Source organism: Dipodomys spectabilis, unplaced genomic scaffold (genome assembly GCF_019054845.1).
Source record: "Dipodomys spectabilis isolate Male_0828 unplaced genomic scaffold, ASM1905484v1 ptg000030l, whole genome shotgun sequence".
Classification (NCBI taxonomy): Eukaryota; Metazoa; Chordata; class Mammalia; order Rodentia; family Heteromyidae; genus Dipodomys; species Dipodomys spectabilis.
The window spans coordinates 252,552-273,564 of record NW_024870707.1 but is presented as its reverse complement, the minus strand read 5'-3'; the positions used below and the strand labels follow the sequence as shown (position 1 = coordinate 273,564).

Sequence of the window (21,013 nt, the reverse complement as noted above, 5' to 3'; positions counted from 1 at the left end):
GCTTGCGTCATGACAGGACACTCTGGGAGGGGCCCAAGAAGACATGCCAGCTGTGCTCCAGACAGGAAATGGCACTTTAATAGTTGTGGCCAGGTGGTAAGACCATGGTGGGAGGCCTTCTCTCCCTGCAGCTCCCTCCTTCCCCGGGACTGCTGAGCCTGCTGGGGCCCGCGTGCTGGGGTGGTGGAGGTGGGAGCTACCCAGAGGTGCCACCGAGGACAGCAGGGAGGGACAGGGACCTCATCGCCACCTGTTGCCATTTCCTTACTGGAATGTACTCGGGAGGTGGCTGGGCTCAGCCTGAGCTCAGAGCTCCTGGTATGGGGATTGGGCAAGGGGGAAGGTGGGCACTTGCAGGTGGCATGGGCATCATCAAGGCAAGGAGCCAAGAGCCAGAGCCCCTAGCAGGGAAGTAAGGCCCAGGATGGGGTGGAGCCTCTGCTCCCAGAATGCATTCCTTCACAGCCAGGCCCCCCTACCCCCAAGGCCTGCCCCCTCCCAAACCCCGGGCAGCCCGAGCTGTCCTCCATAGATGAATCTAACCCCATATATTACAATAAACTGCATCTGTCTCTCCCCATAACCCTTGCCCTCTACCCTGGGCCAGTGGCCCCCACCTCCCCATCCCTTCAGCAGCAGCTGTCTTGGCTCTGGCCTGGGGCCTGGGGCACACAGAGGGCGCGGCACTGCTACTCCAGGTAGATATCTTCTGTGGGGCATGTATATTCCACAAACTGCTTGTAGAACTGCTGGAACGCACGTCTGGAAGACAGGGGACATGCATTGTTCACTAGGAGCCTCTGCCCAGCCAGGACAGGACTCAACCTGTGACGGGTTTTCAAGCAGAAGCTTCAGTGCCCCCATGGGCTCTGGTTTCTGAGCCCAGTAGCTAGGGGTGGAATGCCAAGCACCAGGCTCTGCAATGGGGCTAGAGGTGGGCTTCCAGCTAGGGAAGGACTGAGGGGTGATGCTTGAGAAAAGCATCTGTAATCAGGGTGAGCTCCAGGGCAGGCCTTGGCAGAATGCATATACATACCCCACAGACTCTGCCAGGGCTTTGGTGGAGTCTTCAGACACAAAGACATGGCAGGCAAATCGGTGGTCGGCAGGGTGTTTGGTAATGAACCCAAAGTACCTGTTAAAAAGACAGGGGTCTGTGAGGCAGGGGCTTGGGCTCTGGGCCCACTCCTGATGGCGGACTACTTTCCTACTTACTTGTTATTCTTTGGATGGTATCCACAGAAAGAGATGTTTTTTAGATGAAAAAAGTGGCTACATTTATTTGCCTACAGGATGGAGAAGAAAAGCCAGAAGGTCATCCAGCCTGCAGAGAAAGGGGCGGGAACACACACACATATACATACACACACACACACACACACACACACACACCCCAAGGCAACACACACACACACACACACACACACACACACACACAGACACACCCCAAGGCAACACACACACACACACACACACACACACACACACACACACACACACACACACACACACACACACACACACACACACACACACACACACACACCAAGGCAACTTTCCTGTGGGTGCTGGGGCTCCAGGAAGGAAGAAAGGGTAAGGGGAGTCACCTTGGCCTCCTGAGCGTCCTCAGCCTTGACCCCTATCTTCACACCCCGCACACTGATCTCAAGGACACAGCTGGAGGGTGGGTTAAAGTGCACGGTGAGGCGGCGTGTGGTAGCAATCTGTCAAGGAGGGACAGGACCACATCAGGGCACTGTCTGTGCCTCTATCAACCCTTCCTGTCTAACAGCCTGGGCCTGAGGCCTGTGTGATTTTTTTCTCCCTCAGACAATATAGAGTAACTTCGAGTGAGCCTTTCACAAGGAGTGAGACCCAGATACCTTTTGCATAGCAGCACAGAGGACATCATTGCCCTTGTGATAGGGAACCTGGACAGAGCCCAGGAACTTCACCCGGAACTGATCCACCCAGTCACTGTTCTTGGCCAGGGCTGGAAAGAAAAACAGAGATTCAGTAGAGCCAGCAGCAAGGGCTCAGAACCAAGCCAAGAGGGAAGTAAGAGGTGAAGAACTGGGCCACCAGAGGGTGCCATGATGCCCTGATGTGTCAGTGCGTGTGTGTGTGTGTGTGTGTGGCGTGTGTGTGTGTGGCGTGTGTGTGTGTGGCGTGTGTGTGTGTGTGTGTGTGTGTGTGTGTGTGTGTGTGTGTGTGTCCTGAGACCTGGGCACTGTCCCTAAACTTTTGTGCTCAAGGTTAACACTTTGCCACTTCAAACCACAAATCCTTTTCAATAGTAGTTAATTGTAGATCTGAAAGATCTACAATTATGTGGACTTTCCTGTCCTGGTTGGCTTTGAAAAGATCTCAGCCTCAGATCCTCAGATCTCAGCTTCCCGAGTAGCTAAGATTACAGGTGTGAGCCACTGGTACCCAGCTGCTGAGTATCATTTTTCTCAACTGAATCCCTTCTGCTTGTGCCACCCCCTCCAGACTGCCAAGATCTGGAGCACATGTTGCTGTGGCAGCAAGTCAGGCAGGCCTGGTGCATCACATGAGGGGCTAGGGTCCCCACAGGTGGGGGCAGGGGTGGGGGGGGAAGCACCTGCCATGTGTTCGGGCTCCTTGGTGACCTCGATGGCATAGTAGGCAGGAAAGACGCCACGGGCACCAGTGCGCATGTTGTAGGCCTCATACCAGTAGTCTTCAGCCTGCAGCTCCACTAGCAGAGGGTCATCCACTTCCAGTTCAAGTTCATCTTCGTGCCGGGGCACGAACCTGTCCCCACAAGTAAGGATTTCATCACTCTGATCCATCCAGCTAGGCCTACTCTGGGGCTGAGAGGCCATGGTGGGTGGCATCATTAGTTCAATAAACACTGCAAGCTGGCTGGCACCTAGAGACCCATGCCATTCAGATATGCAACTGTAGCTTAGGAAACAAAGGTCAAGAACCAAGGCCCTGAAAAGCTGAGAGGTCATAGGAAGCAAGCACCCCACCTAGAAGGGAATTGGGGTGCAGGTTCTATGTGTGGGTAGCCTTCCTCAACACCTCAGTACTAGGCCCTGTGCTCTGCCACTGTCCCCCTGAGTCAGAGTAGATACCAACGGCAGGCCCCTGAGCCATGTATAATGACCAAGGCAAGGAGTGGTGTGGCCCTCACCTGAAAATGGCCCGATGGGTTTGCTCCTGCTCTTCCCCGTTGATGACACAGGAGAACAGCCCGAAGGACTCTGCGCCTGCAGGTGAGGGAAGACCAGAGAAGGGGTTTCCCCACACACACGCACACTCGGAGGCAAGGTGTAGGGGTGGCTAAGCTTCTGCTGCCCTGACTCTTGGGCAGATGGGATTGGGGGGGGCAGGACCCCCTCCCAGGAATGCCCCATTTGAGCAGATCTCCCCGCCCCCAAACCGCTTTCCTGGCTCACTCACTGGAGGAGCGAGAGCGGCCGCTCATGAAGACGTTCAGGAACTTCTTAGAGAAGTGGACATCGGGCTCATCAGGTGTGGAGTCCTCTGAGAGGCAGGTGGGGGGCCGGGGCCGCGGGGCCTCCTCATACTCCTCCCCGATGGCCGACTCATAGGGCGAGGAGGCGGAGGCACAGTTGTCATAGACAGTAGCCGAGTCGCTCTCATCACTGTAGTCACCGAAGCACGGCCGTAGGCTCACCAGCTCCAGCTGTGCGTGCTCGTCCACCACTAGTGTGTACTTGACTGAGTCGTAGGAGAGGGCGCTGGTATCTGAGCTCAGCGAAGCCCGTGGAGGGGGTGGCGGCTCCCCCAGGCTCGCTCGCCATCCTCCACCTGGTGGCTCCACCCGCTCTGGGGAGGACAGGCAGTCGAAGCCCTCGTCCTCCTCACTGATGGAGGGATGGGGCCGCCCTGCAGCTGAGGGGTAGGCAGCAGGGTCTGGATCAGAGCTGACCGACATTCGGCTCTCAGCTGGTGGCAAAAAGGAGGCGTTGGGCTCGGCAGGGTCTGGGGGCCTCTGCACTGGGGTCAGGTAGATCTCCTCGGTGGCCTCTAGCCTCACGTCTGCCTGGTAGTGGATTCGGTCTCGATGTGAGTGGCCCCGGCCACCAGGTGCTGCAGCAGGGGGGCCACCTGGAGGTGCCATCTGGGTGGCAGCAGTGCGGCGACAAGGGCTGTCGGTGGAGGTGCCTCGATCCTTGGTGGGGGCAGGGCTGCTCTGGGGTGGCAGCTCATCGCTCAGGCAGATGTGTTCATGTGGGGGTGTCTGCTCCCCTGGAGGGAAGGTCAGTGAGAGCTGAGAGCAGGGCCCCACTGGAGACCCCTTTCCACGCCCAACTTGCGTGCACAAGCCAGAGCAGCCTCCTCTGGTCTGGCCTCAGCCCTAGAGAGGCACATATAGGACAGGGTGATGGCAGGTACTGGATCTGCTCTTGGCAGTGACCTGAGTGCAGGCCAAGTGAGGTACAACTTGGGAAAGAGGGGTGTGTGTGTGTGTGTGTGTGTGTGTGTGGGGCGCTGGTACTGGGGCTCAAACTCAAGGCCTTGCACTCTTGCTTGGCTTTTTCACTCAAGCCTGGTGCTTTTCCACTTGAGCCCATACCTCCACCTCCAGGGAAAGTGTCTTGACTCACCTGTTTTCAGGGGAGAGGATGATCGAGACACCCGATCCTGCCAACTGTGCTTTTTGCCTAGAGAATTATTATTCAGCGTGTCCTGTGCAGAGAACAAAAGGCCCTTGTGAAGTGGTCAGCAGTGCCGGGCACAGAGAGGCCCTGGCCCTGCCCCCATTGGGCCCACCCATAGGCCATCCCTAGGCTGTGTGCTGTATTTGGCCTGCCTCCTCCTGCCAAGGGCCTTACTCCCAACCCTCCTCAGACAGGCAGGATGGTTAGCAAGTCACTGCTCTCCTTCGTAGGCCTGCTGGCTCTAGATGGCTCTCCCTTCCTTCTGGCTTGGGGAAGTTGGCCCACCCCCAGGGAGCTGTTCTTATCAGCCTGAGCCCAGTGGGGATGGTCATGTGTGGAGGAGTGGAGGAGGTGGGAAAGGAGTTGTCAGGAGAGACAACAAGCCCCACACAGACGGTGTACATATCAAAACCAGCCTGAGTGGAGGACAAGGTGAGCCCCTGCCCAGGAAGGAAGAAGGGTCTTTCCTAGCAGCTGGCCTGGGGGCCTGGGATGAATCATCCAAATGAGGGCTCCATAACACTCCCCCCACACACCCTGGTCACATGTGCCTGAGGAATGACACACGTAATCAGCAGCCCTCCCTCCTGGATCTCCAGGACTGCCTTGCCCACATTCACAGCGCCCTGGGGCCCCTCCACAGTGCCCACACACAAGCCTCCCCCCCAACCCCTTGCTGAACTTGGGCTTCCTCTCCTGGAAACACCCTCCAAAGCCCTCACATTCATGAGTTGGGTTGCCAGAGGATCCTGGGAAAGGGACCAACCCCCTCCCTGCTGCCCAGGCACCACCAGCAGCTCCACCTCCCCAAGCGCCCAGCATCTCCCTACTCTCCTGACTGGGAAGACAAAGGGCCTCAGCTGCTCCCCCTCAATTCAACTTCCCTTGGCACCCAGCCACCCACCAGGGGCCCCAGGCCCCCAACTCAGCCAAGCAGCTCCCTCCTCTTTTAGCCGTCTGGAATTCTCAGCTGCCTGGCTGCTGTCTATACGCTTCCATCCCCAGCTCCTTACAAGTTTTCTCCTGACCTGTTTCTGCCCCTACCCTCACCAGGAGCCCTGTAATCTACAGGGGAACCCCGTCACTGCCCCAGGTGCCCAACTCGTTCCAACTTCTCGAAGCCTTGTTCTCCCACCCCCACCCCCTACCTCTCTCCTCATTCCAGGCCTTCCATTGGCCCTGGAGACCCCTTCACTCCCTCAAGTCTCCACGCAGTGGACTGGACTCGGCCTGCGCCTTGGAGCCCTCCGCCTAGAGGAGGGCCTCCCTTCCTGCCCTGCTGGGTGGAAGACTCGTTCCTGGTGGCGCCGGGGACCGCCACGTCCCTCCTCCAGCTGCCCAGACCTGGAGGGCCGAGTTAGGCCCAGGACGCGCCCCCTCCTGCTCCGAGGCCCGCCCCAGGGCGCCGCCCCCTCAGCTCCACCCCCGCCCCCTTCCCCCGCTTCCCGCGCCTCACCTGAGACCGGGGCACCTGCGGGAAAAGGTTGAGCGTGGTGGGCCGCTTGGGTCGGTATGTGTCACCGCTGCCCGTGCCCTGGCCTTGGCCCTGGCCGCGGGGCGCCGGCTCCTGACCTGATTCGGCCTGGGGCGGCCCCGCTCCCGACCGCCGTGACGCGCGCTCCTCATCTTCGTCCTCCTCGTCGTCCTCCGCGCCGGGAGTGTCCCCCGCTGCATCGATCAGGTCCATCTGCAGCATCTCCGCCTGCAACCGGCTCCCCGCGCCGCCGCCGCCCGCAGACAGCAGCCCGGTGCGCGGGGGCTGCGCGGCGGGGACGGAGGGGCGTCAGGGGGCGGAGCCACGCCGGGGAGGGGCAGGGCCGAGGCTGCGGCGCACCGCCCCCTGCCGGGCGAGTCCATTCCGCGGCCGTGGGGGGGGCGGGGGTAGGAACCAGGGACGGAAGAACTGCTCCCGTGCTCCCCCGCGAGGCAGCACTGGGACGCTCCGCCCCCCGCCCCCCGCCCCCCGCCGCCCACCCCGCAGTCGGTGCCTTTGACGGCCCGCACCTCTCGGCTCCCCCGCCGCCCCCCCCCCCCGCCCCTTGGCTCCTGGTACCCTCCCGTTTCCTTGGCAACGGCCGGTGACCTCACCCGGGTTGTAAGCCGAGCCCAGAGTGAAATCACTGCTGTTGCCATGGGGACGCAAGGGTCGCCAAGGAGGTTCGCGTCCCATCAGGGATGAGGGACCATTAGTATATGAAGAGGCCTTTTGAGGAAAACTAGGAAAACCGAGTCTCACGCGGGAGGGGGAGACGGGGAGGGCTGCAGCGAGGACCCCAGGAGGCCACAGCAGCCGGAAGAGGGACGCCGAGGGGGAGGGGCAAGCGGCTGGCTCGGGCCCTGCCGCGTCCTGCCAGTTTGCCCCAGCCCAGGCCTAGGCCCCTCTGCCCTGAGGCCTTCCCTTGGCTACCTGTGCCTGGGTAGTCCCGAGCGCTTGCTAGTCCCAGCTCTGCACCAACGGCTTGGCACCTTGGACAGATCCCCTAACCCTTCCTTCCTTCATTGCTTAACTGGCCCAATACTGATGCCCAGCCCGGCTTGTCAGGGAAGCAAGGACGGGCTGAAGTGTATATGGAATCCTACTCTCTGCTCTTGCCTGCAATTCCCCTCCTCCTTCCCCCTCCTTTGCCAGCTTCACTAAGGCCCTTGGCATACTACCTTAGGTAGCTACTGACTCAGGGCCCTGGCTGCTTGCAGGGAACCCTCTTGAAGGCTTTGCTTGGGGAGAGGGTGGTGGCAGAGCCCAGAATATGGAGTGTCTGCCTCTATCCCTTCCTAGAGGGTTAGGGTACAGGAACTAGAGCATTATCTTCACCCTTTAGTTTCCTCTTCCTTGACAGAGCCTCCAAACTTTTGGGGTAGACAAGAGTTCAAGCACCCCCTCCACAACTCACTCTAGGTGGGGAGATGCTCTGAGTTCTAAAACCTGGCCCTGTGTAGTACCTTCCATGTCCTAGCCACTTGGCCCTTCCCTCCTGATCTAAAGATGGTGGGAACCCCCACCCAGCCCAGGTACCCAGGTGCTATAAATCTCAAGGCAACATTTAGATCTTTAGGGACCAGAGAATGCCATCTTCCCCATGCCAAAGCCAAGGCACCCAAAGCAACAACAACACTGGGCCAACCCCTCAGTGGAGCCAGAGGGGCCAGGAGGCCAGGTGGCGTGGGTGACATGGTGCAGTGGCAGCCGGCAGCCATGGGAACTCTTCCAAAAGTGCCTTGGCTCCTTTCCTGCCCCAGAACACTGCGGATTCCACTGGACTCCACCCTGTGCTGCCTCAGCCTCTGCCAGGCTGCTCCTGAAAGGGTTTCCCTTTACTCTGATTGCCCCTGTCCCACTTCTGAACAACTCCTGTTCTCTCTCTGTGTGGGCAATATATAGTCCTGGCAAGGCAGATAAAATAATTCTGACCGAGTAGCCAAGCACTATCCTGGACATTTCTTGTGTGTTACTTTACTTCCTTTGTACATATGAGGATGCCCTCACTCCTACCCCTACTCATTGTACCACCTCAATTAGCCACCCCACTCCCACACCAAATCCTTACCCGGAGAGACAATGTGTCTTTGCACTGCAGGCTGATGCCACACTCATCAGTGATCTCTGAGAGGTCTTCATCCTCAAACTCCTCCAGGCTGATGTCATGGGTGAGCCTGGTGGGAACAGGAAGCCAGAGTTACAACTGGGGCCTAGGAGATCAACTGTCATCTCCCAAGGGGTCAATCCCCCCAAAGGGTAAGAGTGGGTCCACCTGCACCAATGAAGGGGAGACAGCAGGCAGAGGAAGAATCTGGGCTGAGGTGGGAGCTGGTTTCTCCAGCTCCTCCCAGCTGGGAGTCATCCATGCTCTTGCCAACCAGAAGGCAGAGCTAAAAGGCTCAACTGCTAAGAGCCTTGGCTCTGCCAGAGAAATGGCTCTCAGGGCCAAGGCAGGTGCCAAAGCCTGTTTACTGCAGAGAGTCAGAGGTGAGATGAGACTCTAAGAACTGCCTGGAAGCCAGGCATCATATCTGTAATTCTAGTTATTCAGGACGCTGAGATCTGAAAATCATGGTTTGAAGCCAGCCTGTGCAGGAAAGTTTGTGAGGCTGAGACTCCTATCTCCAATTAACCAGAAAGAAAACAAAAAACTGGAGCTATGGCTCAAGTGATAGAGCATTAGCCTTGTGCAAAAATCTCAGGTTCAGTGCCGAAGCCCTGAGTTCAAGCCCTAGAACCGACACCAAAACAAAACAAAAATGCCTAGAGTAGGGGGTTCCTGTACAGTCCACAGTACCAAGACCCAAAGGGCTTCAGGACAGGCACAAAAGCCTCTGGGGGTGACCCGTGCCCCACCCAGGAAAAAACAAGCTTTTGTGTTCTGGGAACAAGCAAGGGGAATGAATCTAGGGTAGGTCCATTGCAGGAGGAACTATGCTGTATTCCCAGTTTGTCCCCCTGACTAGGCTTGTCTGGTGGAAGGACCCTGAGCAGGTGGGGGCTGGAGGCCCAGGCGGAGGCTGGAAGCCCCAGGAGACAAAGCAGACAGAGCATCTGGACATCAGAACATCATAACACTAACTGGCACCCCTGGGGCTCCAGCCCACCTTGGAGTGCAGGGCTGGCCCAGCACTATGGTGCCACCTGCTCCCCCTACTCTTGCATTCTGCGTAGTCTGGGGTCGATGGGACATTGGAGAGAACGCCTGAGCAAAGCTGTCCCAAAGATGACCTGAGAGAGTATGCACCCAGGGGGAAACCCTCTCGCCCAAGGTCATTCAGGAGGTGTGGGGGCCCAGCCTCACCCCCAGGGGAATGTAGTAGCACCAAGCCCCTGCCTCTCCTCTCTCAAGAAGAGGGACCCTGAGCTCAATGAGGCCCCCTCCCTCCCCATGCTCAGCCCCCAGCCAGCTTCCAGTCCCCCTACCAGTGCTCCCACTGATCTTCCAACCAGCTGTCATTGTCTGGGCTCGAATCCATCTTCAGTACCAGCTGCATGGAGAGCCCTGCCCAGCTGGGGGGCTGAGGGGTCCCAGGGCTGCCCTCTCATGCCCAGAGGGGTCGGGGGACCAGCGCTTAAGGCAGGGCTGAGGCCTCCAGCCTTCACAGCTTGGGCCTGCCTTCCTGCATCCTGCCCGCTGCTGCAGAAGCCCGGGGAGCTCATTAAAAATAGATAGGCCGGAGAGAAGGCAGCAGCTGCCGACCCGAGCCCAGGCCTAGCTCCTCCTGGCCCAGCCCTCAGCGGCAGCAGCTTCCTCCCCAGCCCCCGTAGCTCTGCGACGACGACGTCTCCACCTCCCCCCCGCTGGGATCAGGTTACAGCAATCAATGCCACCGGCTCCACCTGCCCTTCCACTGCCCCTGTTGGAGCTGGGGTGAACCCCCTCTGCCCAGGCTTGTAAGCAGATGGCAAAAATCTGGGATGCCCCCCCCCAAGCCAGCCCCTGATCTGCTTTAAAGGGCCAGCGCCACCCTGCCAGGTAGAAGATGGAAGGGCTTCTGATGAGGACCGCATCAGCGCAGCCACAGGTTTAGCCCCACACTGGGAAGGTAAGATGAGGGTATCAAGGCAGCTCCCAGCTGGTGTGTGTGTGTGTGTGTGTGTGTGTGTGTGTGTGTGTGTGTGTGTGTGTGTGTGACTATTTGGTGGTGCATATAGACAGGTGGGCTGGGGTGGGAGATAGCCCAGAAACCAGAGCAGTCCAGCCAGCTAGGATGATGTTTCAGCCCCGGGCCCAGAACCAGTGGCCACACTAGTAAGTGCTGCCTGGAAGGTCACTGGCAAGGCCAATGGCTCAGGAGGTGTGGTGGTACTCAGCCAGTATGAAGGAGTCTGGAGTCAGTCCCAGAAGGGGTCTGTGGCTGGCTCCCCTGCTCTGCTGGTGAGCCCTGTGCATACCCACAGCCCAGCCTTCACCCAACTCCTGCCTCTGCCCTCCCAGACATCCCCACGGGTCTGCCTGACTCAGTCTCCACAAACCAGCATATGCCTGCTTCTGTGCTTGGCATTCAAAGCCCCAGATCCATGTGTGATCAACTGTTTACTGCTGCATCCTCAAGGGTGGTCCCTGTTCCTCCCCAGTCCCTCATCCAAGGCTTGAATGCAGCACATGGCAGGCCCTCAAATGGTGCTTGCCAAAGGAATGCTCAGGAGCCCATTCCCCTGGCCCTCTTGTGTAGTTGGGGTCTCTTTTTTGCCTGGGTGCCAGAAAGTATGGGGTGGGATCCAATGAGACTAGGTCTCCATCACAAACAGACCACTCCACTTCCTACTACTCCAAAGGAAGATGGGGTTCGCACCCCCCACCCTGTACCTAGAAGGTGATCAATATATGTCCTCTCCCTCCCTCCAAGCTCCTGCCAAGACTGGATGGTTCTGGAGGGCATCCTGCACACACTAGGTGCTTAACATACACTTGTCAGATGTTTGTTAAAGGACAGCCTCAGCCTCTGAAACGCTAGAAGGAAGGGTCTCAGTGCAGCTCTCCCAGAATCGGCCTCTTCCTTGCATGATAGCATAGGGAGGGGCAGGGCCAATGGAATCATCCTTTACCCAAGAGGGAAAGGGGCAGGCAGGCAGACAGCCTGTGCTTGATGTCTGACTCCCAGGGTCCTGGAAAAGTGCTCTGTCTGCCCCCTACCCAAGGGACAGCCCCAACCTGGGATCCAATAATCTCATGTCAGGCCTGGAAGCAAATCCTGGCCAAACCGTGCCTGCCTGGCCTCAAACCTGCTGCTGTGGGGCTGGGAAGGTGGCTCAGTGGTAGAGTGCTTACCTTGCATGCATGAGGCCCTGGGTTCGATTTCTCAGCACCACATAAGCAAAAAGCCGGAAGTGGTGCTGTGTGGCTCAAGTGGTAGAGCGCTAGCCTTGAGCTGAAGAGCTGAGGGACAGCGCCCAGGCCCAGAGTTCAGGCCCCACGACCAGACCCCCCCACCCCCCCCCCCCAAAAAAAAGAAACCTGCTGCTGTGCATCTCCTTACCACCTTGGAGGAGGGGGGCTAGGCCAGCCATTTCACAGATGAGGAGCTTTAACTAAAGGCTTGGGAGCTTCAGCTTCCCTTGGCCACCTATAGGATGAGATGGGTATTTCCTGCCTGCCACCTCAGGATGCTGAGGGGATGAACAGAACAGAGTATCTGGGTTACAAAGGCTGGATGAAGAAGTCCTTTGGCGAGTCACCCCTTGCTCAAGGCCCTGCACTTTTCTTCTCTAGGCACCCAGTCAGAGCCTGTAAACCTTTCCTGGAAGGAAGGACCTTGATGCCTCTGGGTTCATAGGCTCCTGTGAGGAAGGAAGATGGGGGCAGGAAGAAATGGGGAAAAGAGGAAAAGGAGGACAGAAAGGAGTCAGGTCCCTTCCTGACCTTGCCTAATGCATCATCTTAGAAACCTGAGCCTTGAGCCAAATCCCTGGAGGCCACCCAGCAGAGTCACAGCCCAGGCCGGTTAGCTGCATCTCCCCAATCCCCTTTCTTCTCTCTCCTTTGCCAGTCAATCAGAACTCCTTGCCCATTCTGGTGGACACCCACCAAATTAACATTTGTTGGCTCCTGTGTCATGGAGTTCGGTCTCTGGGGACCTCCTTGACCTTTGACCTCTTTTGACCCTCCTGGCCCCTCTTCCTGGATGAACCTTCCTTCCTCCCACTCTGGGACCCAGACTCTGTATTCACAGTGTCCCACACTACCCAGCCCAACCTGGGCCAGGCTCTCCTCCATGGCCAATCCTTCCTTCCTTCCTTCCTTCCTTTCTTTCTCTCTCTCACTCTCTCTCTCTCTCTCTCTCTTTCTTTTCCATCATGGGGCTTGAACTCTCCACCTGGTCACTGTCTCTGAGCTCATCAGCTCAAGGCAAACACTCTACCACTTGAACCACAGCTCCACTTCCAGTTTTCTGGTGGTTAACTGGAGATAAGAGTCTCATGGACTTTCCTGCCTGGGCTGGCTTTGAACAGCAATCCTCAGATCTCAGTCTCCTGAGTAGCTAGGATTACAAGTGTGAGCCACCAGTGCCCGGCTGGCTGAGCCCTTTCTGATTGGTCATTTCAAGGCAGGAGCAGGCTGAGTGTGGAGGACACGTGAAGTAAGGGCCAGGTGAAGGGCGACACTTTTGCTGAACAAGGCCAGAGGGAGCCAGGTCAAGAAGTCGCTCTGGAGCCCTGAGTGCTGGCTGTGCTGTATGAAGTACAGGTGTCCCAGCCATGGTGCCAGAGGCCACCTAAGGTCCAGGTCCAGGCGACTAGTCTGTCTGTGTCTCTGAAGCCCTGAGTCCTGAGCAGGACTGGGCCACAAGGAGTCCCTAGGACACCTGCCCTGCTTCGCTAGCCTCCTGCCCCTCAAAGGCTTGGCAGCAACTCCGACCTCACAGTCCAGGCCAATCCACCTGAATGGTCGGTGGCTTACTTGGTTCTCTTGGTGGTGGCTCTGGGGTGGCTGGAACTTTCCTTTGAGTTATGTGACTGGTGGGGGTCTCCCCTGAGTGGCCCACACCAGTGGGATCATTTCTTTCTCCATCAGCTTGTCTGGTGCCTAATAGGTGTTTAATAAACATTGAATGAATGAACCGCAAGTATCCTGGGCCTTTCTAGATTTCTCCCTTGCAAATCTCTTAAGGCAGTCCTCACTTGGATTCAACTCCTGTATCCTTCCCCATAGGGTAGGTGTGTGGGGTTGGCTGTCTGGGCCTCTGGGAAGATGGTCCTGGCTGCAGTTGGGGTGGGGGTGGGGTCTGGGTGAGTCTAGGCTCACCCTTAGAACCCTCACATCCCTACTGCTGGCTCTGGGTGCACACTGGGGTCAGGTTTGGTTTGTCCTGGGGTCTGGAATCATCTACCAGACCAAGGGCATACTGGCATCCTCTCTAGTAGAAACTGAATCCAGCCCAAGACATGAATCCCAAGTGACAGCTCTCCCTCTGGGGTGGAAAGTGCTCGTTCCAAACACTGTTGTGCACGCAGAACTCTGGGAAGCAATGATTCTACGTTGGGGAGACTCCACTGAGGGAATGTGGAGCCCTCAAGGGTGTGTGGGGGCTGCGGAGCTTCTGGGGGAGGGACGTGACACCTTGTGGCATGCCGAGGTAAGGCCCGTGTATGAATGTAGACAATGGCAACTGGTACAGTGGGCAAACCGGCACAACACATGAGTTGTGGCTTCCCCGGGGTGAACGGCATGCGGGGAGCAACACACACAGGCACACGTAGTTGAGGACACAAAGTTGTGTGATGTGGCAGACTAGGGAGACCTCGTTTTCTTTGCTCTTCAGGACAGACTTTGGGTGCTGGTCCCCACCAAGTGCAAACTGGGCTCCCCGTCCCAGGCTGAGGCTGCTGCCCTCCCCCACAGCTGCAAGTTTACGCTCACTCAGTATGTGCACAAAGCCCCAGAGCCTTGTACGTGTAGGCATGAAACACATGCCCATCATAGGCAGGAGTCGGCTGCCTAAGGCCTGTGCTCCCCTGTGAATCTCCACGGACAGAACAGGGCAAGCACCTGGTAGGAATTCCTACGGACTTCTTTCTTTTCTTCTTTCTTTTTTGTGCTGGTATTTAGGGCTTGCACTCAAGGCCCGGGCATTGTCCTTGAGCTTTTTCCATTCAAGGCTAACATTTTACCATTTGAGCCACAGCTCCACTTCCATCTTTTTGGTGGTTAGTTGTTGATAAGAGTCTCACAGAGTTTCCTGCCCAGGCTGGCTTTGAACTATGATCCTGAGATCTCAGCCTTCTGAGTAGCTAGGGTAACAGGTATGAGCCAGCTGCAGCTGGCTTCCTACAAAATTCTACATAAATACCAACAGGGGTCAGGGAACAAAGATATTGCTGTGGAATAAGCGACCTCCATCTTGGGTAGTGATGAAGTGGTCATTCGATTTGTGGGAACCTTTGGGCCTCAGGCTAGAATTGGCTTAGGGTGTATATCCAGGTATGCACAGATTTCAGAGAGCTAGAGGTGAAACCTGTCACCTCTTGTGCCCTGCACCTGAGGATTGACAGGAGCTAGACCACTGGCCATCTCTCTAAAGGCTAACATTCTTCCAGGCCTTGGCTATAGCCTGGTCCCCCCCTCCCTCTACTGAGTGTCAGACCACAAACTAACTACTTGCATAAATCCTGTAACTGGGTCCCAAAGATCATCAATCTGAATTCTGCAAGTTTCATGGGTTTTTTGATCACTCTGTTCACTATCTCATCTTCCACTTGACACCCCACTTTCAGGGAGCCCCAACAATACCCTGGACTATCACTGTTGCTTCTCTTCCACCTGTCAGACTGGGCCCCTCCCCTAAATCATTCTCACTTCCTGTTCCCAGCTGCTCTCCTGCTCTCCTCGCTGCCCAGCAGCCACAGCACTGCTCCCCACCTGCTCCCTTACCAGCCTTGTGACAAGGCCAGTGTCCAAACACAGTCTACAAGTTCCTTTGTGGCCTTGTCCTCCATGCCCTACCGGTCAGGGGGTCACCTCTCCTGTCCTGCTCCTGCTCTTTTCTTCTTTTTTTGTGATGGTCTTGGAGCTTGAACTTAGGACCTAGGCACTGTCCTTGAGCTTTTGTATATTTGTTTATTTAAACTGGAGCTAAGAGTATCACAGACTTTCATGCCCAAGCTGGCTGCAAACAGTGATCCTCAGATCTCAGTCTCCTGAGTAGCTAAGATTACAGGTGTGAGCCCCTGGTGCCTGGCTTTGGGGTCCTTCTTACATGCTATGGCCCATTCCTTTGGAGAGCTTTTCCTGGCTTTTCACGTTTGCCCTGAGTGGACAGACCCTTCTCACCTAGCCTGTCTATCTGCTCCTCTACACCATCACCTGTGGGAGGTCATGCCACCTCATGGCTCTGCATGTTCCCCTAGCAAGCCTGACAAAGTGCAAATATTGGCGAGCAAAGAGCAACCAAGCATGTCAAACCTGACACAGATAAACAAGAAGGTCCTGCATCAAGTTGGACGCAGTATCATGATGTCTTCATCTCTCACCCTTGAGAGCTATGACAGAGTGGACATAAACCATCCAGGGAGTCTGGGGTCTGGGCTCCATCCCAGCTTTTCCATTAACATGCTGTGTGTTCCTGGTGAAACCATTGGCCCTTTCTAGTTTGGGGCAGAAAGTTGGTTGGTTGCAGTGCTAAGGCTAGAATGCAGGGCCTGCCTCACACACGCTAGGCAAGGGCTCTGTCAGCAGTGAGTTACACCCAGGCCCCAATGAGCTGATTTCTAAGGTCTCTGCCATCCATAACTTCCTTCCACATACCCATGCCAGGCATCTCACTTAACTCCCATGAACAGCCTTGGTCCTTCCTACTGGTCCTCTCACCCAGTGTGACTACAACCTGTCCCTCACCTTGATCCCACCTGCCCCAGCTACTGTATCATTATGTATGTTTCTAAATTTCCCTTTCTAGAGTTTCCTTCACAACCAACATGTTTTGCTTTTTTTGTTGTGTTCGTGTGTGTGTGTGTGTGTGTGTGTGTTTGCTAGTACTAGGGCTTGAACTCAGAGCCAGGGCACTGTCCTTAAGCTATTTTCCACTAAGGCTGGTGCTCTACCAGGTAAGCCACATCTTCATTTCCAGCTTAAAAATTATTTACTTTATTGTTATTATAAAGGTGGTATACAGAGGGATTACAATGACACGAGTCAGTAATGAGTACATTTCTTTTCATACAGTGTCCTCCCTTCCCTCACTCTCTCCTGGTCCCTCGCGCTTTAATTTTTAAATTTCATTTTATCATTTTGCAAGTTACACAAGTAACCTATACACATGCTCACTATAAAAATAAGAAGTCAGCCTGGTGCTGGTGGCTTATGCCTGTAATCTTAGCTACTCGGGAGAATGAGATTTGAAGACTGAGGCTCAAAGCCAGCCAGGGAGGGAAAGTCCGTGAGACTCATCTCCAATTAACCACCAGAAAACCAGAAGTGGAGCTGTGGCTCACCTTGAACTGAAGAGCTGAGGGACAGTACTCAAGCCCAGAGTTCAAGTCCCACGACTGACCAAAAAAAAAAAAAAAGTCCAGTAATACAGAAGTATGTCAAATAAGAGCTGGAAGTTCCTCACTCCAAACACAGCTATGACCACTAGTCACCACATGGCAGTTTTCTATAATCAGAAAAAACCAATCTGCACATAGTTATTCAAACCAACTACCAACAGATGCTCTGGTTGCTCCCTCACTCCACCCACGGGAGCTCTTCCAACAGTCCAGGGCTTTGCCTTTGAGGGGCACTCTGAAATTGGACTGCTTGAGTTCAAATCGTTGCTCTGCTACTTGCCCTAACATCTCAAGGCCTCAGTTTCTTCCTCTGAAAAGCATGGATGATAAGGTATGATAAGATTCTGTTCTCTGATCTCATGTTTCTTTCTTTCTTCCTGTCCCCCTCTCCCCCCTCCCCACCTTGGTTGTAGGGCTTGAACTCAGGGCTTGGGCGCTAAGCTTTTTCACTCAAGGCTAATGCTCTACCAACTGAGCACAGCTCCAGTTCCAGTGTTCTGACGGTTAATTGGAGATAAGAGTCTCACAGAGTTTTCTTTTCTTTTTTTGGGTCAGGTCGTGGAGCCTGAACTCTGGGCCTAGGCGCTGTCCCTCAGCTCTTCAGCTCAAGGCTAGCGCTCTTCCACTTGAGCCAGAGCGCCACTTCTGGCTTTTTTCTTTTTTCTTATGTGGTGCTGAGGAATCGAACCCAGAGCCTCATGCATGCAAGGCAAGTGCTCTACCACTGAGCCACCTTCCCGGCCCCTCACAGACTTTTCTTGCTTGGACTGGCTTTGAACCACAATCCTCAGATCTCAGCCTCCTGAGTAGCTAGGATTACAGGCGTGAGCCACTGGCACTTGGCTTCCTTAAATGATACTCTAGGCTGAGTAAAACTTACGCTTTGGACCCCTGTATCTTCTAGGAACTGAAAGTGGTACTGCAGGCTGGGGAGTATGTGAGTGTGCATGCTGAGTGTGCATGCATGCACACACACACTCACTGAAGCACTCACACATGTTGTGTCATCTGAGTCTTAGAAACATACTGAGCAGGATTCAGGAACTAAAGCTAGTATATTGAAGAATAAAAAAACTACACAGAGAGGTTAAGCGCTTGGTCTTGGGGCACACAGCTGAAAATGATGGGCAGGGATTTAAATCCAGGCCAGTCAGATCCACACCCCTTCCAAAGAACCACAAGACTGTACAAGCAACCAGGGGTATATGGAGCTGGACCAGGGGCTGTGAGGTGGGAGGAGAGAAAGGGCAGCAGGGGGCTGCTGCAGCAGGCCAAAGACACTGGCCCTTATTATTCCCACAGCCAGGCCTGGCCTTGGCACCCTGGAGGTTGGCCCACGCCTTAGCCTTTTGGTCTAATCCCTGTCTCACCCTGCCTGGAACAGAGCTGACCACGCAGTCTCTGTGTGGTGCCCCATCTCAGTTCCTCTCAGTAAACCTGCATGATAAATGCCTGGTAGGGGGCAGCTGGGAGGTGAGTGGGTGTAGGGACTGCCCTGGGCCTGAAATAGGGCTGGAGGGAGAGGGGACTGAGCAAACAGACCAGGTTCCGGTCCAGACCCAGCTGAACTTTCTCCAGGCCCTCAGGCAAGCTGCTGCCTTTTCCCAGTCTCCTTTGGCTCATCTCTACAATGGGCTGTCCTCTGTAGAAAGGTACATAGTCCTGAGAAGGTTGAGTGAACACTAGAAGCTGTCCAGACATCATCTAGCCGAGAGCTGTTAGAGACTTGATAGGCACCATCTTCTCTATATTAATGAGCCCACTTAACAGATGGGACTGGCAAGGACAAAAAAACTGGGTCACACATGAAGGCACTAGGATTTGGACCCAAGCCTTTACCATGATATTCTCCCGCTACACCAAGGCCTCTAGAAAGGCATGTACACCTTGGGTAGTCAAAGACTATGGAGAAGCCCCGCAGTGGTTCCTTGCACCCCTCCCTTGGGGTCACAGGCTGGTCCAGGGTCTCAGGGGAGGTTTCTGGGTCTGGTGATGCCATCAGAGACACTCAGAGGTCCCTGCCCACCTGAGGGCCTAGGAGCCAGCGACCCCCTAGATCACAGGAGGAGCTGGCGCCAGAACCCAGCTGAGGCTGGGCTGGGGCTGGGGCCCCAGGGGAGGGGAAGGCGCCAACTCCAGACTTGGGGAAACAATGGGTACATCTCTGCTTTCTTCTCCTGGGCTCTGTCTGGGGTCAATGACACACCTCTTCGTCCTCACCTATGGGTGGGGGCAGAATTATGGGAGGACAGTCATCTCCCCCCACCCCCATCACCTGTTTCTAAAGTCCACCTGGCTTAAGACCCGATGGGAGATGGGGTTGGAAGGGGCATTCAGATCAGGGTCTTCAGTAGTTACCCAGCAGGGCCCCTCCCCCAACATCCTTGGCTTCTACCTGGCAGACCTCCTGCCTCCTGGTCTAGGCTGAGCAGTCTGTACCTGCCTGAGACACACCTGACCAGGTGGGCACAGCCCAAATCCACGGAGGATCTAGGCCATGAGGGCCTAGCAGCTATGCCTGGGACTCGGGGTGTTTCCGGGACCCCGGACCACCCCAGCCAGCCCCCACCTCTAATGGACCACCTTCAGCCGGGGGGTGGGTGGTGGGCGGGGGGACTGGACGGGCTGACCGGCCTTCCTGCCGGTCCTGGGACCTCCACGCGGACCCCAGACCTAGCCGAAGCGCCGGAGCCGGGGCGGTGGGGAGGCGGCCTCCGAGCGCCCGGGTGGTTGCGGACCCCGCAGGACGTGGCGTGGCGTGGCGGAAGGAGCTGCGCCCCGACTCTGCGGCAGCTGCGGGGTCCGGGGCAGAGGCCGGGGCGGCGGGAAGGCCTGACGGTCCTGGGGAGAGCCCCCATGCCCGGGCTGCGGGCTGGGTGTCGGGACCCCAGGTCCGGGTCGGGGAGGGGCCGCGCAGGTAGAGGCGCGAGCCGGCGGGCGGGGCGCGCGCGACCGGGGAGTCTCACCTGAAATTGGGAGGCGACGCGATGTGCAGCCCCAGGAACGGGGAGGCGGCGGACGGGGACGCGGCCCCCCCGCCCAGGCCGCCGCTCTCTCGCTCCGCCATTCTCGGGCGCAGCCCTGGCCATCCGGGCGGAGCGCGGCGCGGGAGGCAGCGGCGGCGGCGGCGGCGGCGGCGCGGGAGGCGGGGGCGCGGCGAGGAGGCCGCCGCCGCCGCGGGGCCGGGGCTGGGGCCGGGGCAGGCGCGGCTCCGGTGCGCACGCGGCTCGCGAGCCCGACGAGTGCGCCCCGCGCGCGCCCCCGGGCCGGCCGGGGTCTCGTGGCCCCGCCCCGATCGCGTCTGGCCCCGCCCCCGGAGCTCTCCGAGGTGCTGAAGCCCCCTCCCCCGCCCTAAACCCAACCCAGACTCTGCCCCCGCCCCGCAAAGACCCCCGGTGGTGGGCTTGGCCTCAGGGGGGCGCTTGGCGTCCAACGTCAGGCAACTCTGGGGACCCCGCCCTCCCCCCACGGGAGAGACAAAGAAGGTGGGTGGGAAAGGAGGGTGGGGAGGAGAGGTGAGAGCAGACAGGTGAAGCGGACAGGCAGTGGCCCCGTGCCAGTGACCTCACAGCTCCAAGCCTCGGCTCCCCAGCTGCGAAATGGGGGCAACCATGAGCCCAAGGTGGTGGTGGGGACGGAATTTAATAGAAACACACAACGTGATCTAGAGCTGGGTACCACCAGCTTCCGGATCCCCGCCTGCCTCATTCCCGTTCCCTTTGAGGGCTGCTATCCCAAACCCAGTGCTCTCTCAAGACGGGTCCCCCTTTACCCCCAGCCAGCTACTCATGGCTGAGCCCTGCGCTTGGATTCCCAACCCTTGGCGCCTCCTTCCCCCAGTGTTGTCCCTCAAATGCATGTTCTGCGGGGCGGGCACCCCTCTTATACCCAGACACACCCCAGGGTGGCTTCTTGCATTTTAAGACCTGTGACCTTGCCTCCTGTCCTCTGGGTGGCTTCCTGGGATTTGTTTGGTTGCTTCTGTTCCCTCCATCCCTGCTGCTGTCATTTCCTCCTGTCTCTCCTTTAAGGCCCTCTGCCCCAGGTCAGGTTCTCACCAGCCAAACCTCACTGCTCCTCTGGCCTCCTGAATCACATAGCTCCTACCTTCCATAGGACAAGGCAGGACAGGGAGACAAAGCAAAGGAGTCCAGCTTGCAAATCTCAACTGCCAGCTGGCCACACTGGCCCTTTCCCTCCATGTGGTAAACCACAGGGACCTGCCCTGGAATAAGCAATCCCCTGCTCCAGCCCCAAGAACATTCCAGAACCTAAGGTGGTGGCAAACTCTTTTCTCCCTGCCATTAGGGCCCAAAGGGGTGGTGTGGCACTTTACTTTCTATTTTGGCTCAAGCGGCTCACACTAGGCCCTCCCAGGAACCATCTG

At 57.0% G+C, this 21,013-nt stretch overlaps 1 protein-coding gene across 2 annotated transcripts; it reads right to left on the bottom strand.

Annotated features, from left to right (window-relative positions):
• Positions 1-56: 56 nt before the first annotated feature.
• Mapk8ip1 (mitogen-activated protein kinase 8 interacting protein 1) lies at positions 57-19,831 on the bottom strand. Of its 2 annotated transcripts, none has more exons than XM_042675915.1 (12): positions 19,593-19,831; positions 8,204-8,309; positions 6,115-6,417; positions 4,605-4,686; positions 3,433-4,245; positions 3,164-3,239; positions 2,606-2,778; positions 1,884-1,993; positions 1,608-1,724; positions 1,216-1,286; positions 1,037-1,135; positions 57-762 (listed from the first exon to the last, which is right to left on the bottom strand). In XM_042675915.1, the coding sequence occupies exons 1-12, from the start codon at positions 19,691-19,693 to the stop codon at positions 690-692; spliced, it is 2,124 nt and encodes a 707-aa protein (XP_042531849.1). In that variant the 5' UTR covers positions 19,694-19,831; the 3' UTR covers positions 57-689. The 2 variants fall into 2 exon arrangements, with proteins under 2 accessions (XP_042531849.1, XP_042531850.1); XM_042675916.1 differs by lacking the exon at positions 19,593-19,831 and adding an exon at positions 9,562-9,988.
• Positions 19,832-21,013: the final 1,182 nt, after the last annotated feature.

What these genes read in the sequence shown, in the direction of transcription:
- Mapk8ip1 (XM_042675915.1), bottom strand. Translation starts at nt 19,693, where the DNA reads ATGGCGGAGCGAGAGAGCGGCGGCCTGGGCGGGGGGGCCGCGTCCCCG. An exon ending in ACCCATCGGGCCATTTTCAG is followed by an intron (nt 2,779 to 3,163) that starts GTGAGGGCCACA and finishes TTGTGGGGACAG; the next exon opens with GTTCGTGCCCCGGCACGAAG. An exon ending in TCTGTGCTGCTATGCAAAAG is followed by an intron (nt 1,725 to 1,883) that starts GTATCTGGGTCT and finishes CCTCCTTGACAG; the next exon opens with ATTGCTACCACACGCCGCCT.